Raw genomic sequence first — 15,935 nt, forward strand, 5'->3', positions numbered from 1 at the left:
AGGGCTTCGATGGTGACAGGCCCTAGAGATAAGGGGAAGTCCCCTGGAGCTAACAAACATCTCACACCTCTAGTCTGTTTCCCTGTGGTGAAATTGACAAGCTCCAAGCACTGCACTCCTTCAGGTTAAGGTGGCAGCCTCCAGTGCTTCGCAGAAAAGGCGACAGGAGAAGAAGGGCTCACCCATCCTCACACAAGACAGTGTGGCTCTTTAATATTGCCACCATCTGTTTCGTTACTGCAGAGCAAGTGGAAAATGAAGTAGCTATAGCCTTTTTCTGCTAGCAGTACACCAATGCTGGCAACTGCTGAAACTGACAAACTGACCCTGGCAAAGTATGCAAAAGCACTTAGCACAGCTATAGCTGCTTCTGGCATCTCTGTACCATCAGCACAGTGGGTTCCAGTACCAATGTCTCCTCCGCCATTTATGCAGCAGTATATTACCTCAGGGGAGCTCTTTTTCACTTTAGTACTGAGCACCTCCCTGCTTAGTGAAGGCTCTTTGTGTCTCCAGGCTTTCATTTCACTTACTGAGTCTTCAGATTCAGCTGGTTCTGACTCATATGAGGGAAATGGCAGAGTGCGCACCAGCTTCAGCTGTGAGTGCTGGCGAGCCAACACTGGCAAAACATGCACTGGCTTCTGCTCAGAGTACACTGGTGCCATCAACTGGGAGCTTAACACGGTCACAGTTGCTTTGGTTTTACTGGCACCAACAGCGTAGGGGCCCTGATGCCCCGTCACCATTTATACCGCAATACACCACCGCATGGGGAACTCCTGCCACATCAGTACCAGGTGTCCCTCTGCTTAGCAGAGGCTCTTTACACATCTCAAGGACTTCTCATTCATCTATTCAAGCCTCTGATTCAGGTGATCACATCTCCTCAGAGAACTGAGAGAAAATCATCAAAGCAGTGCAGTTTCAACAGTGGCAACCGCGGTGGGTGCCACCACCCATGTAACCCAGCTGGCCATAATGGGATCTGTGGGCAGCTTCTTGTTACCAGCCCTTTGTCCACGTGCTACCTCCTCATCTCAAGATACACAGACATCGACTGCCCAGTATTAAGGCACTGTACAGGTCAGTGTGTCAGAGGTCGAGGCCTATGGTGCTTACGCTAGAGGAGGTAATTCTCCACTGTAATCACAGTTCTCTCTCTCATTGTCCCAATTGTCCTCCACAGGCTTGACAATACTACCGCCCCACTCCTCTCTCGGATGATGACCAAGACTCTTCAAGACCTCCATAGGAGGGCCTCAGACAGGCTCGAGATATCCCTCTTGACCCCAAGGGATACACATCACAAGCTGATTAATATCTTACACTTGTACACTGAGAACAGAGTGGCAATACCAATTAATGAAGCTCTCTTAGATCCAGTTTCAGGCTTCTATGGAACATTCTAACCTCTTCAGTGTGGGGGGATTGAAGTATGATGTGGTCTAAAAGGGTGCTGAATTCCTCTTCTCCCAACCACCTTCTAACTCTCTGATTTTTAGAGGCCATAAATCAAAGGGGTAGGCAGGAGAATGCCAGATCCACCCTGGGAGATAGAGAGGAAAAGGCTGGATGCCATGGGTGAAAAAAGTCATACTCATCAGCCAGCCTACAATTTCTCGTCTCCAGTTATGGGGCATTGCTTGCAAAAGTACACCATGCCGCTGATCAACTTCACAGCCTTTATTGAAACAATTAAAAAAAAATCAATACAAAGCCTTCACAAGAGAGGGCTCCCTCACTTTACAAACAGGTTTACAGTCAGCTCTGGATGCAGCTAGGTCCCCAGTATCTGCAGTGGTAATGTGCTGCGTCTCCTGGCAACAACCATATGGTTTTTCCCAGAGAGGTCCAGACCACCATTGAGCACCTTCCTTCAGAATGTTTTGATCCTTTGCAGAAAATACTAATGTGATGCTTCACTCCCCCAAAGATTCAAAGGTCATCTTACATACTCTGAGCATCCAAACAGAGGGCGCAAAACAATTTGGTTACGTGAGCTGCCTCAGTCGTTTTGAACATTTGGTCCAGAGTTGGACAGCCCCACAGATGGCAGGCTCCAGGACAAACCACATCGCACCTTTGGGTCAAGACTAGCAACATTCTACCCCACATGGCAAACCATCACCACTGACAAGTGGGTCTTAGTGATTGTACATCATAGTCCCCTCTCATGAGTCCATCCTCGTGCAATATGCACAATTTCTTCTACAGCTGGGAGCCATAGAAGAGGTACCCTCTGAGCACAAGGTAAGAGACTTCCATTCATGCTGCTTCCTCACACAGAAGAAAATGGGATTGGAGACCTGTACTAGATCTCAGAAATCTAAACCAGTATGTTCTTTGTCAAAGAATCAAGATGGTAACATTAGCCTTGATGATCCCTGCACTACAGAAGAGGGGATTAGTTGTTCACTCTGAACGTACAGGATGTTTATTTTCATGTCACCATCCACCCATCGCACAGACGATTCCTCAGATTCATGATAGCAAAACAACACTTCCAATATAGTATGCTGCCCTTTTGAGCTACATACGGCATTGAAGGTTTTCTCAAAGGTCCTAGCACTGGTCACCGCATATTTAAGAACAAAGGGAGTAATGATATTTCCCTATCCTAGATGACTGTCTAAAAGTGGACACCCCTTAGCTCAGAACTAACAGACAACAGCTGTGACCAGAACACCATTCTTCGATCTGAGTCTGCATACCTGCAGGGCAGACACCACATACACAAGCAGGTGTCATTATCTTGAAAGGTAATCTCTGTGTTGGTGGAATCAAGAGCAAAACATTCTAGTAGGGGGTCTCATTTCATTGTGCCCAGCTAGCCTATCAAGTTACAATGGACAATTTGCTTCTTGTTTGGGGGAGCACATTGCTAACAACATCATGTCCAAGGTCGATGGACCAGAGACAAGCAGAGGTTGCATATCGGCCTTCTTGAGCTATGCGCTGTTTTCAGTGCTTATAAACATTTACTGCCACGCATTCAAAACAAGGCCTTCTGGATCCTTGCAAACAGTACTACTACAACGTTCTTTAACAGTTGTCAGGGAGGGGTCCTGTCACAATCCCTTTGTGCAGAGGCCATAAAACTATTGAACTGGTGTATTGGTCACAATATCATACCTGCAGGGCATGAACAACACACTCGTAGACTCCCTAAGTCACCATTTCTCCCTGGACCACGAATTGGAGCTCCATCACAAAGTGGCCTAACACCTTTCCCAGATGTGGGGCCACCTGGAGGTAGATCTCTTTGCAACGCAGGTAAGTTCCAAATGCACTCAGTACTGCTTGAGAACAGGCAAAGGGCACAAATCTCTATAGGAGGCCTTCTTCCTCTCCTGGAACACTCACCTCCTGTATGGCTTTCAACCATTCCTCTCATTGCCAGAGTCCTCAGGAAAATCCAGACAGAGCATGAACCATCCTCATTGCTCCAGCATGGCCCAGACAGATCTGGTTTCCTTTAATCTTTCACCTATCTTGTCATCCTCTTTACCTGCTTCCTAGTCATCTAGACCTACTCGCCCGGAACAGTTCCATGCTTCACCTCAGATCACACACCCTCCATCTGACAGTCTGGTATCTCTGTGGATCCCAGAGCATGCACTCCACTACTCGCAACAAGTGAGAGATGTGCTGGTACAGAGCTGATGAGGAGCAACATGGAAGACTTACTTTTCCAAATGGAACTGCTTCTCATCCTGGTGCTTCCAAAGGAGCATACAACAGACAAAAAAGCCCCACTACGTATGATCCTTAATTACATTCTTTACCTAAAAGATACTCACCTATCATAGCCTTCTTGGTGCAGATTCACACGATTGTAAAAAGGTTTTCCAAAGGCTTACAAAACATGTCGCTTCACAAGCCTATACCTCCTTTTTCTTAATTTCCAGTCATGTGCCCTAGCCACTGGATCCCAATGCCAAATAGATTTAAATGACAAGAAATGAAACGCACAAATTCTGGTTTTGCCAAGTCAGAAATCTTTTTGAGGTTCCCAAATCTCCATCTTCAAAGTTTACCCAGTTTTACATTAAATATGATATTCTAGTCTAGGTAATACAGCCTTTGGTAGGAGGATTGCTTGAGAGATTAGTGTAACTTGACCAGTGGTCTTTGAGTGGGTTGGGGAATGGATGGTTTCAGGATCTCTCTTTTGGTGAAAAAAATGGAGTGTGGAGACAGTGTCTAGACCGGGTAGTTAGTTATTAAGGCTGTTGGTATCGTGAGGTACATTGTGTAACGTGGCTTTCATTTTGCCAGTTTTGCTTCATGTAGTCTTTGTATAGTTGTGCCTGACCTGGCTGATGGGATCACTAATAAATTTTGCTTATCACAGGATGTATAAATACACTTCAAACCGCTTCAAGACCCGCGCAGAGCAGGAAGTGAAGAAAGCAGAACATATGGCTCGAATAGGTGGGTCCCAGGTGTATGCATGGGTCCTGCGGTAGTGCAGGAATGAAAGGAATGGTGAAGCCAGGCGTACTCTTCTGACTCGCCCTGCAATGAACTAGAATGAACAATGAACAAGAACTAGGGGACACCAAATGAAATTGATGGGTAGTAGGTTCAAAACTAATAAAAGGAAATTTTTCTTCACACAGCGCACAGTCAGCCTGTGGAACTCCTTGCCCAAGGAGGCTGTGAAGGCCAGGACTCTACTAGGGTTTGAAAAAGAGCTTGATAAATTTTTGCAGGTTAGGTCCATAAATGGCTATTAGCCAGGGATAAAGTATGGTGCCCTAGCCTTCAGAACAAGGGCAGGAGATAAATCACTTGATCATTGTCTTCTGTTCTCCTTCTCTGGGGCACCTGGCATTGGCCACCGTCAGCAGATGGGATGCTGGGCTGGATGGACCTTTGGTCTGACCCAGTATGGCCATTCTTATGTTCTTAATGGCATTTGTAGCAGTGAACACGATTGATTGGGTGCCCTATCTGTTGTACAAGCATGATCTAGACATAAGCCCAGCCTCTGTTGCAGAGAATCGAAAATAGCTTTTCAGTAAGCATTCCATATGGTGCTTTCAGACCCAGAGTTTGGGAGTTGGATAGTCACTAAGTCTGAGAGTGAAGGAAAATGGGTGTGGGGACTGATTGGTCATGTTTCCATTGGAACTGTAGTTTTCATTCTTCCATTTCATTTTCTCTGGGACCATCTCTTGTTTTGCCATTTTGTTGCCTGGTCACCTAGTTTTGCGAGATCCATTTGAAGCGCTTCACAATCTGCTTTGTTTTTAACTATATTGAGCAGTTTAGTATCATCAGCAAATTTTGCCACCTCACTGTTCATCCCTTTCTTATAACAATGTTGAATAGGGCTGGTCCCAGTACAGACCTATGAGGATGCCACTAGTTACCTCTCTCCGTGTTGAAAACTTACCATTTATTCCTACCCTTTTGTTTTCTATTTTAACTAGTTACCAGCTCATGAGAGGACCTTCTCTCTTATCCCATGGTAACTTATTTTACACAAGAGCCTTTGGTGAAGGACCTTGTCAAAGGCTTTCTGGAAATCTAGGTGCACTGTGTCCGCTGTATCCCCTTTCTACACATGCTTGTTGACCCTCTCAAAGAACTCCAGCGGATTAGTAAGACATGATTTCCCTTTACAGAAACCATGTTGACTCTTCTGCAACAAATTGTTTTCATCTATGTGTTTGACAATTCTGTTCTTTGCTATAGTTTCAGCTAATTTGGCTTGTACTGTTGTTAGACTAACCAGTCTGTAATTGTCATGATCTCCTCTAGAGCTCTTTTTAAATATTGGCTTCACATTAGCTATGTTCAGTCATTTGGTACAGAAGATCATTTGAAGTATCAGTTACGAACCCAGTTAATAGTTCTGCATTTTCACATTTGAGTTCTTTCAGAACTCAAGTAAATATTGAAATGCTAATATTACTTCTTTGCATGTCTTCCAGCGGAGGAAAAGGCTCGAGAAGCAGAGAGTAAAGCCCGGGCACTAGAACTGCGTCTTGGGGGGGATCTCACACGAGACTCCAGGGTGAGACACCTGCATTTCTCCGCCTTCTCTTCTGAAATTCAGTCCTGATGGGGGAGGGGTTTCTGTTCAAAGCCTCTCCCAGCCTCCTCACCCCTCCCCAACTAAGTGGATTTGGTAACACCGAATACTGACCAGTATCTCAGTGTGGACAGGTGGCTGTGTCTGCTGGATGTGCTATTGTACTGACTCTGCACTCAGTCTTCCCAGGCAGTTTTAATGTCTGTTTTCCTCAATAGTTGTGCTTACATTTTGCAGGATTTGAGAGTAGGTTGAATAGAAATATCAGTGTTGCTTCTGCATGGGGTGAAGTACCCCAGGATTTATATGCAGTGGGAAGGAAAGACTGTGCCAGAGGGTCTGTGTAGGGTGCTTGCCTGTTTAAAAAAGGTCCTATGTTCAATGCCACTGCTATAAAAAAGAGAGGAGGCACTTGAGGAAAGCCTGAATAGTAGTAAAATTCGAGATGTTTATGTGGCTGCCACTCTGCTGTTGGGTTTGCAGTTTGATCCGAGATGTCTCCTCTAGAATTTTTTTTCTTTCCTTACAATTGATCTCTTTAGAAGCTTTACCATGTGCAACACTTATGCAAGGAAAGCTAACCAAGGTCAGGCCAGTCAGCACTTTTCAAGGAGATTTTCAAGGAAGTGACAGAAGAACAATAAGGTGTGGTATTAAGAATACATCAACCTTGAGCTAGAGGTTGTTTTGATTTTTTTTTTTTCCAGAGAAGTATGTAAAAACCACTTTCCTTAGTCCTCATTACTACTTATATGAGTTGGTATCAAAACAAAAAGCAGTCAAGTAGCACTTTAAAGACTAGCAAAATAGTTTATTAGGTGAGCTTTCGTGGGACAGACCCACTTCTTCAGACCATATGCAGACCAGAACAGACTCAATATTTAAGACACAGAGAACCAAAAACAGTAAGCAAGGAGGACAAATCAGAAAAATCCTGAAAAATCAAAAAAGGAAAATCCTCCTTGCTTACTGTTTTTGGTTCTCTGTGTCTTAAATATTGAGTCTGTTCTGGTCTGCATATGGTCTGAAGAAGTGGGTCTGTCCCACGAAAGCTCACCTAATAAACTATTTTGCTAGTCTTTAAAGTGCTACTTGACTGCTTTTTGTTTTGTTAGTGTATAGACTAGCACGGCTTACTCTCTGTTACTATATGAGTTGGTGTGTTAGTAAAATTCCAGTTTGGCCTTTTTAAACTTCTACATTTTCAGTTGGATACAGTATTCTTTGTTGCTTTCTTCTAATGTAGGGGTGGGGAACCTTTTTTCTGTCGGGGCTATTGACCCACAGAAAATAATAGGTCACAGTTTCCATGTATCCCCATGAGGTGGGGGGATTGTGGCTTCCTCTAGGCATTGGGGTAGGGCCAGAAATGAAAGTGGCTCAGAGTGTGAGAGCAGGCTCTTGACTGAGGCCAGGAGGTTTGGAGTGTTAGTGTGCTCAAGTCTGAGGTAAGAGGTTGGGTGCAGGTTCCAGCTGGGGTTTGGGCTCTGAGGCGGGGCCAGGAGTGGAATAGGTTTGTGGAACAGGAGGAAGTTTAGGTGTGAGAAGAAGCTCAAGGTTCTTCTTCGAGTGTCCCCGTGGGTGCTCCACGTTAGGTGTCGGGCTCGCCCCGGCGCCACGGGTCGGATCTTCCAAGCAGTTTCTGCCGGGACCGCGCATGCGCCGGTGCGCGCCGCTCCCTTGCGCGCTCCCGACCATGTGCGCGATCCGGTCCCTGTCAGTTCCTCTTTAACCGCCATCGGCTGCAGACAGAATCCGCTCAGGCTACGGCCAGAGTTAGCGTATTTAATGTTTTTAATTGTTTTAAAGTTTCTTCAGTCTTAGATTAAGTTAGTCGGCTGTTGTTTTCAAAAAAAAAACAAAGAAAGAAAGGAAAGGAATTCAAAGCTTCCAATCCTAGTAACAAGCGGAGCACCGGAGGCCAGGAGCCTAGGGCCATTAGCCCTCCTGCCTCGGCAGGCTTTATCTGAGAGGGGACCAAGCACAGAGAGGGTGCTAAGTACCCTATTAACAACTCAAAGACTCACCACAATGTCCTCTTCAGGATTCAAGAAGTGTGAGTCGTGCCGCGATGCCAGCGTCTGATGGGCACAGTCAGTGCATAAGGTGCTTGGGGGAATCCCATGTCACTCAGAAATGTTCCTTCTGCGCCAAGTTAACAGCCAGAGCAAGGAAGGACAGGGGAATGCGGCTGAAAATGCTGCTGTTCGACAAGGCCCTCCAGCCAGATGTGCCGGAGCGGCCGCAGCAGGAGGGACCCTCCGGGGCCCATAAAAGGAAAGCCGTGTCCCTAACCCCATCAGCGCAAAAACGGAGGAAAATCTCCCCAACCCGATCCCTGCCGGCAGCAACAGCGAGCGGGACAGGTGGAGCGCACAGCCCCAGCCGCAGCTACAGCTGATCGGCAGCGGCGCCAAGACGCATGTGGCAGAGGTTCAGCCTCCGATGATCAAACAGCCGCCCCGCACCAAGGGCAGGGCGGCGGCCAAGCAACCGCTGGAACTGGCGGCACCACAAACAGTGGCACCGAGCCCCGGGGAACCGGCAGCGCAGAGCGCACAGGCACGCAGCCTGCAGGCGCCGGGGGAGACCGTCCGCGCGGCACCGCTGAGGAGCGTGCCGAGCGCGGTGCAGACTCCGGGGCCGAGATCCCCAACACGTCAGAGGGTGGAGCCACCCCCACAGGGGAGGGGAAAGGCAGCACAGAAAACACAGCACCGCAGTCCCTCTCCATACAGGGCTGCAGAGCTGCTTTCTCTGAGCCCTCCGCTCGTGCTGCGGACTCCAACAAGAAGGCAGGGGTCACCCCTAGCCTATCCAGAGCCCCCATCTCCATTTCTACAGCCAGCCTCCCCATGGCTTGGACCACCTTCGCCCTTCTTGGGCTTCAAGCCACTTGAGTACTATCACAAATCGGTCTCTCCAGCATCCCATGTCTCCAGAAGATCTCGCTCCCCCAGACGTAGGGGGTCTGCACCAAGGGAGTGGTCCAGGTCACCATCCCAGGAGCAGTGCCCGTGTTGCCATGGTCGCCCCTATCATGCGGGGCATAGACACCATAGGCATACTACCCGGGACAGATCCCCACAGATGGTTCTGTATCCCTGAGGGCAATCGCGAACGGGGACAGAGACTCAGATATCTCGGGGGGAGTTGGTTCTGGAACCCCGGGATTTTCCCTCGCAAGCTTCTAGTGAGCGGATGTACCACCGTCAACAGGACCCAGAGGGGTTCAGAGAGGCGTACCCTAGCGGTTCCTCGTTGTCCTCCCTGGATGAGGCTACGGCCCCAGGGGACGTCCATCCTCCGGACGACCTCCAAACAGTTCCAAGAGCTGTTCAAAAGGGTGGCCTTCATGCAAGGCATCCGGACAGCAGAGGTGCAAGAGAAGCACCATAAGCTCCTTTAAAAATCTGAGACCTCCGGCCTCCTCTAAAATAGCCATACCGCTTGACAAAGCAATCTTGGAGTCCGCCACCACGATATGGCAGACCCCTGCGACTATTCCGCCTGTCCACAAGAGAGCGGACAAGAAATACTTCGTGCCGCCGAAGGGCATGGAGTTCCTATTCAGCCACCCGCAACCAAATTCTCTGGTGGTAGAATCGTCTCAACGGAGATCAAAAACGTCTCAGTTCAAAACAGGGGGAACGGACAAAGATGCCAAGAAACTAGAGCTGTTCGGCAGAAAGGTCTACTCCTCCTCCACCCTACTGTTGAGAATGGCGAATTACGCTGCGCATCTAGCGAACCACAATTTCGACAACTACTCCTAGCTTAACCTCCCTCATGGACTCGCTTCTAGAGGACAAGAAGCCAGTGCTCAAGGCTATCGTGCAAGAAGGCTACGCGCCCTCGAGGACGGGAGTTCAGATCGCCCTAGTCGTAGCGGATACGGCAGCACGCTCAGCTACGGCAGTGGTCATGAGCAGGGAGTCCTGGCTCCGGACATCGGGTATCCCAAGGGATATGCAGGCGAAGATCGTTGATCTCCCCTTTGACACGCAGAAGCTGTTTGCAGTATCAACCACAGCGTCCCCAGTACCACAGGGGCTACAAGCAAGGGTGACATCAACAGCACCAACAGTACAGAACTCCCAGGCAATGTTCTCAACAGAGCCGTGCGTCCTTGGGGCGGGGCCAAAGGCCACAAGTTTGACACACAGATCGAGGGCTGCACTATCGCTACCATCGCGCAATGTCATCCGAAGCTACTGTTCCACCATCGCCTCCGACCATTCTACGACCAGTGGCAAAAGATCACCACAGACAAATGCGTACTGGAGATCATGGCCACGGGTTACGCGATTCCCTTCCGGTCGCTCCCACCACCACGACCTCCACCCAGACCCCACCTAAAGGACGTCTCCCACGAAGCGAGACTCAAGCAGGAGGTAGTCCATCTTATGCTTATAGGGGCAGTGGAAAGAGTGCTGGAGCAACTCCGAGGGAAAGGGTTCTGCTCAAGATACTTCCTCACAGAGAAAAAGACAGGAGGCTGGAGGCCCAGCCTAGATCTTCGAGGCCTCAACCGGTACTTGTGCAAGCAACACTTTCGGATGATCACAGTCGCCTCTATACTTACGGCACTGGACAATGGAGATTGGTTCGCAGCCCTCGACTTACAAGACGCATATTTCCACATAACTGTTCACCCGGCTCACAGGCGTTTTCTCCGGGTTATGGTAGGCAAAGAACATTTTCAGTACAAGGTTCTGCCGTTTGGCCTCTCCTCGGCCCCCGGAGTCTTCATCAAGACCTTGGCAGTGGTGTCAGCCTACCTGCACAGACAGGGGGTGTTTATATTCCCATATCTGGGGGGGGAAAGAAAAAAAGACTGCTTACTGAAAGGGGCCTCGAAGGAGGAGGTACTTCGCATGATACGCGTCACAGCAGACACGTTCTCTTCGCTGGGCCTGGTCATCAATCTGGCAAAATCAAAGATAGACCCCGCACAGGACATAGAGTTCATAGGGGCACGTATAAATTCCATCATAGCAAGGGTTTATCTACCAGATGCCCGCTTTCGTGCCATTGGTTCCCTCATGCAAGTCATCACCTTCAGCCCTACGGTGCTGGTTCTGACGTGCTTACAGCTGCCGGGCCACATGGCGGCAGCAGCAGCGTTTGTGGTACAGAATGCCCGATTGCATAGGCACAGCACTGGCTGGCGAGCGTCTACGAACCGGCAGTACACACTGTCCACAGGGTGGTGTCGCCCACGACAGAGGTGCACAGATCCCTGCAATGGTGGGTGAACCCCAAGAACATGCTAACGAGTGCCCTTTCACCAACCACAAATATCTGTTTTTCTCACTACCGACGCCTCCCACATAGGGTGGGGAGCACACATGGGCGAAAAGGTGACGCAAAGTCTGTGGTCCTCCACAGAACAGTCACTGCTTATAAATATACTGGAGCTCAAAGCAGTGTTCAACGCCTGCAAACACTTTCGAGACCATATACAAGGCAAGTAGTTGGGATCAGTACAGACAATACCTCCACCATGTTTTATATAAATCGGCAAGGAGGAGCTCAGTCCCGTGCCTTATGTGTGGAAGCAGTCCGATTGTGGAACTGGTGCATCGCCAACAATATAACCTTGAAAGCCTCGTATTTACCAGGCACTCACAATGTGAAGGCAGACCAGCTGAGCAGGCACTTCGCACTCACACACGAGTGGCAGATCCGTTCCGATCTGCTACGACTGATTTTTTCACGCATGGGGATTTCCCCAGGTGGACCTGTTTGCCACTCAACACAACAAGAAGTGCCCACAATACTGGTCCAGGGCAGGACTGGGACGGGGGTCCATGGGGGACGCATTCGCGATCTCGTGGAGGGGCCCCCTGCTCTACGCCTTTACTCCCACAGTGCTTATCCACAAAGTCTTGCAGAAAGCCAAGAGAGGGAGAGCCCAAATGATCCTAGTAGTCCCAACGTGGGATCGACAGCAATGGTTCCTCTTACTCCTGCGCATGTCGGACCGTCCACTGATGCCCCTCCCGGTGGCGCCGGATCTGCTTACGCAGCCCAGGGGTCCATAGTGCATCCACACCCCCGAGGCCTGCGACTACAAACATGGTTAATCCATGGCTCAGCTCCCTAGAGAGCACGCGTACGGAGGGAGTGCAACAAGTCCTAGAAAGTAGCAGGAGGACTTCCACCAGGAAGCCCTATAAGCAAAAATGGACTCGATTCACTGCATGGTGTTCTACCAAGCAATTAGCCCCCCTTGCTGCGCATATACCTGTAATACTAGAGTATTTACTGGACCTCAAGAGAGGCGGACTCTCCCTATCCTCATTGAAGGGTCCACCTTGCCGCTATATCGGCTTTCAGACATGAAGAGGAAGGGCACACGGTGTTTGCCCATCCCATGGTTACCAGGTTCCTCAAAGGGCTGGTAAACCTATACCCCCCCTCAGAAACCGCTTCCACCTTCATGGAGCTTGGACCTGGTGCTTAATGCGCTAACGGGACCACCGTTTGAACCCTTAGCCACAGTTTCCCTCCGTCTCCTTACGATAAAGACGACCTTCCTTCTTGCAATCACATCAGCTCGCAGGGTGAGCGAGCTTGCGGCAGTCGTGGCAACAGCACCCTGCACCGTAATTTCCAAGGAGGCGGTAATCTTACGGCTGCATCCAGCCTTTGTTCCCAAAGTTTCTTCAGAGTTTCGTATTAACGAGCCTATAGTTTTACCCTCGTTATCCAAAGCCTCAACTCCAACAAAGAGGCGCGCCTACACCTCCTGGACATGAGGAGGGCGCTGGCTTTCTATATAGACAGGACTAAGTCCTTCCGGAAAACGGATAGACTCCTAGTCTCTCTCGCTCCCAAATCAAAAGGAGAAGGTCTCTCTCGCAGAGAATCTCGAAGCACATCGTATCCTGCATAAAAATGTGCTACGAACTCAAAAAGACTCCTTTACTGGCCACGCCCAGGGCTCACTCCACTAGGGCGGTGGCGGCATCAACAGCCTTTTTCAAGGGCATTGCGCTAAAAGACATCTGCAGAGCGGTGACATGGTCATCCTATGACACCTTCGCCAAGCATTATGCCCTACACAGGGTATTCCAAGAGGATACCCGTCTCTCGACAGCGGTCCTGTTGGGGAGAAGCTGCACATGATCCAATTACCCACCTCCTATTTTAGGTTACTGCTGGGTAGTCACCTAACGTGGAGCACCCACGGGGACACTCGAAGAAGAAAGAGAAGTTACTCACCGTAGTAACGGTGGTTCTTCGAGATGTGTCCCCGTGGGTGCTCCACCACCCGCCCATCCTCCCCGCTTCAGATCCCTGTTTAGTGTTTTGCAGGAGCATCCGAGGCAGTTGGTCAAGGAACTGGCGGGGACCGGATCGCGCACGTGGCCGGGAGCGCGCAAGGGAGCGGTGCGCACCGGCGCATGCGCGGTCCGGCAGAAACTGCTTGGAAGATCCGACCTGCGGCGCCGGGGCGAGCCCAACACCTAACATGGAGCACCCACGGGGACACATCTCGAAGAACCACCATTACTACGGTGAGTAACTTCTCTTTGTGAGTGGGTGCAGGCATGCTATTAAAGGGTACAGGAGGGGGTTCCAACCTGGGCGGAGGGTTGGGATTCAGGGTGTAGACTCCAGCTGGGTGGTGTGTACCTCAAAGTCAGCAGCTAAGTGAGGCTAAAGCAGGCTCCCTGCTTCTTCTGGAAGCAACTGCCATGTCTAGCCCTTAGGTGGAGAGAGCGGGAGCTCTGTACAGTGTGTGCTGCCCATGCCAGCAGGTGGCCACTTCCATTGGTCTTGCTCCCCAACAAGGGGAGCTTCAGCGCCAGTGCTGGGATCAGCGGCAACATGCAGAGCTTTCCTGATCAACCCTTTGCCTAGGGGCTTGTGACTTTACCACCGAAGATGGGAGGATGTCTAGGCTCAGGAGGTCCGGCCCATAGGGTGGAGACTTCCTGTCAGCTGAATCAAATGATGCAGCACCGTGGGCTGCAGCTTCCCTACCCTTGTGCTTCTTTTCTAATATCTTGAGTAGTATTGCTGTGCCTATTTAAGTTTGTGTTTGTGCTGCACCCCGGGATAGCTGTTTTCAGTCTTAACTCAGGTTAATTAGATGATTTCTGTGTCTAAGTCTGTAAAGTGCTATGAGATCCTTTGCAAGTGCAATAGAAATGTGTATTAATTTTGATCTTATTGTGAGATGCATCATGTTGTTAGGTAACACTACGGCAAGTCCAGAACACAGCTATAACCATGCGCAGAGAGGCTGATGTCAAGCGACGGATCAAGGAGGCCAAGCAGCGGTGAGTACAAGGCCGCTTCAGGCTTTGTTTGTCACGAGCTTTCACTCCATAGTGCCCTCATGCTGCAGCAGGTGTCCCTCTCTCTTACTTTGCCACACCCCAGGAGTTCAGTCCTTTGGTGTTTTGGAGGAACATGTCCAATGCCTCTTTGAAAAGCCCATGTTGGTGAGAGTATTCAGAGCTTTGCACCTTTGATTCCGTAACCCACAGATAACTTCACTGAGAGGGTTCGTTGCTCTGATAGCTTGAGGCTCCCTTTTGCACCTCTTCATTACCCAGTTTGCTAAAGTATATTTGTTGTGGTTCTCTGAGCCAAGTTTTATAGAAACCCATGCAGTTCTGTAACGCATGCAGTCATCTCCAGGAATGGGCAATTTTGATTAGTTGTCAAACAATGAAGGAAATGGTGGACTCTTTGTACAGTACTGGTTGCCTTATCCTCATAAAACTTCCTATCAAATGAATGGAAAGTCACAACCCAAGGGGTCCCTAAGTCTGTTCTTGATAAGCATGTTAGCTGGATGTCTTCAGTATGATGATCACAGAGATCAACCCAAGTTTTCATAATTGTTCTCTCCTATTGTTGTGAATGGGGATTCCCTGTGCTCTTGGTACCCTTGAATCTCCACACTGTCCCCCTAATCCAGGAGCAATGGTAGTACAGACTGTGTGGCAGGTGGAGGAGGAAGCAGCTCTGCATACTGCCGCTACCCTTGCCTAACTCCATACTGCCTAGCTGGGGCAATAGCAGTGCAGCGACACGCGTCTTCCATGGCTTTTCCCCACCACTCCCATAGTGGCGTGGACGGTGCCTGGGAATGGCAGGAAGCATAGATACATGTGCCCTGTTTCCCGAGATTGCTGTATTAAGGTAGTTTAAGTGCATTATGTGCTGAAAACTAAAAGATGATACTGCTATTACGTATAGAAGGTTTCCTTCACTATTAGAATATGGGGGTGGGGCTGCATGAGTATAATCAGAATGTTGCAGTCTAATCAGTGCAGCCTGATCTGGCTTTGCCTGAGTGCATGGGACCAAATCATACTCTAGCCACACACTGTACCCAGTGCTGGCAGTAGGCCTGTAATAGGACTCAGGCCATTTCCATACTACAGTGGCATAGCTCGGGTGCTGTAGCCATACTGTTGTAGTGCCATTGTGTACAAGATTCCTGCTGTGGGTGAAGGCACTCTTTTTTCTTTCAGTGTAGTTAATTCTCTTCTGTTGGAAGCAGTAGCTTGGCTGACTGAAGAATTCTTTCATTGGCCTAACAGAATACACGAGTGGAGGGCAGGGGAGATAGGGGAAGCAATCTGATTACGTTACTTAGGATATGAAATTTTTCATAGCCATGAGCAAAGTAGCTATGTCAGTCTAATTTGCAAGTGTAGATCTGGCCTCAGGAACATGGTTTGTTTCAGGATAGGCACTGGTAGAACTAAACGATGTCAGAGCAGGACTGGTAACTGTCTTATAACATCCCAGTAGTTTTGCTCCTGTAGATGGGCCTCTAGAAGCAAACAGTATTATACCAATGAGAGCTTTGTTGCCATTTTCTCCAATGCAAATTCATGGCAAAATCCAAAAGTGAGTC

The 15,935-nt window shown here is 49.2% G+C and overlaps 2 protein-coding genes across 8 annotated transcripts in view; one reads left to right on the forward strand and one right to left on the reverse strand.

Moving 5' to 3' along the window:
- Nucleotides 1-15,935, forward strand: part of MORC2 (MORC family CW-type zinc finger 2) — a 91,194-nt gene that overhangs the window by 50,938 nt on the left and 24,321 nt on the right. For all 6 annotated transcript variants that reach the window (XM_075013144.1, XM_075013138.1, XM_075013139.1 and 3 more), the window contains 3 exons: nt 4,358-4,437; nt 5,946-6,028; nt 14,255-14,340. In XM_075013144.1, the coding sequence (XP_074869245.1) occupies nt 4,358-4,437; nt 5,946-6,028; nt 14,255-14,340 (249 nt within the window). The remainder of the gene's footprint in view (nt 1-4,357; nt 4,438-5,945; nt 6,029-14,254; nt 14,341-15,935) is intronic.
- Nucleotides 1-15,935, reverse strand: part of LOC142022883 (apelin receptor B-like) — an 81,280-nt gene that overhangs the window by 19,087 nt on the left and 46,258 nt on the right. The window lies entirely within an intron of this gene.

This window comes from Carettochelys insculpta, chromosome 18 (assembly GCF_033958435.1).
Source record: "Carettochelys insculpta isolate YL-2023 chromosome 18, ASM3395843v1, whole genome shotgun sequence".
Classification (NCBI taxonomy): domain Eukaryota; kingdom Metazoa; phylum Chordata; order Testudines; family Carettochelyidae; genus Carettochelys; species Carettochelys insculpta.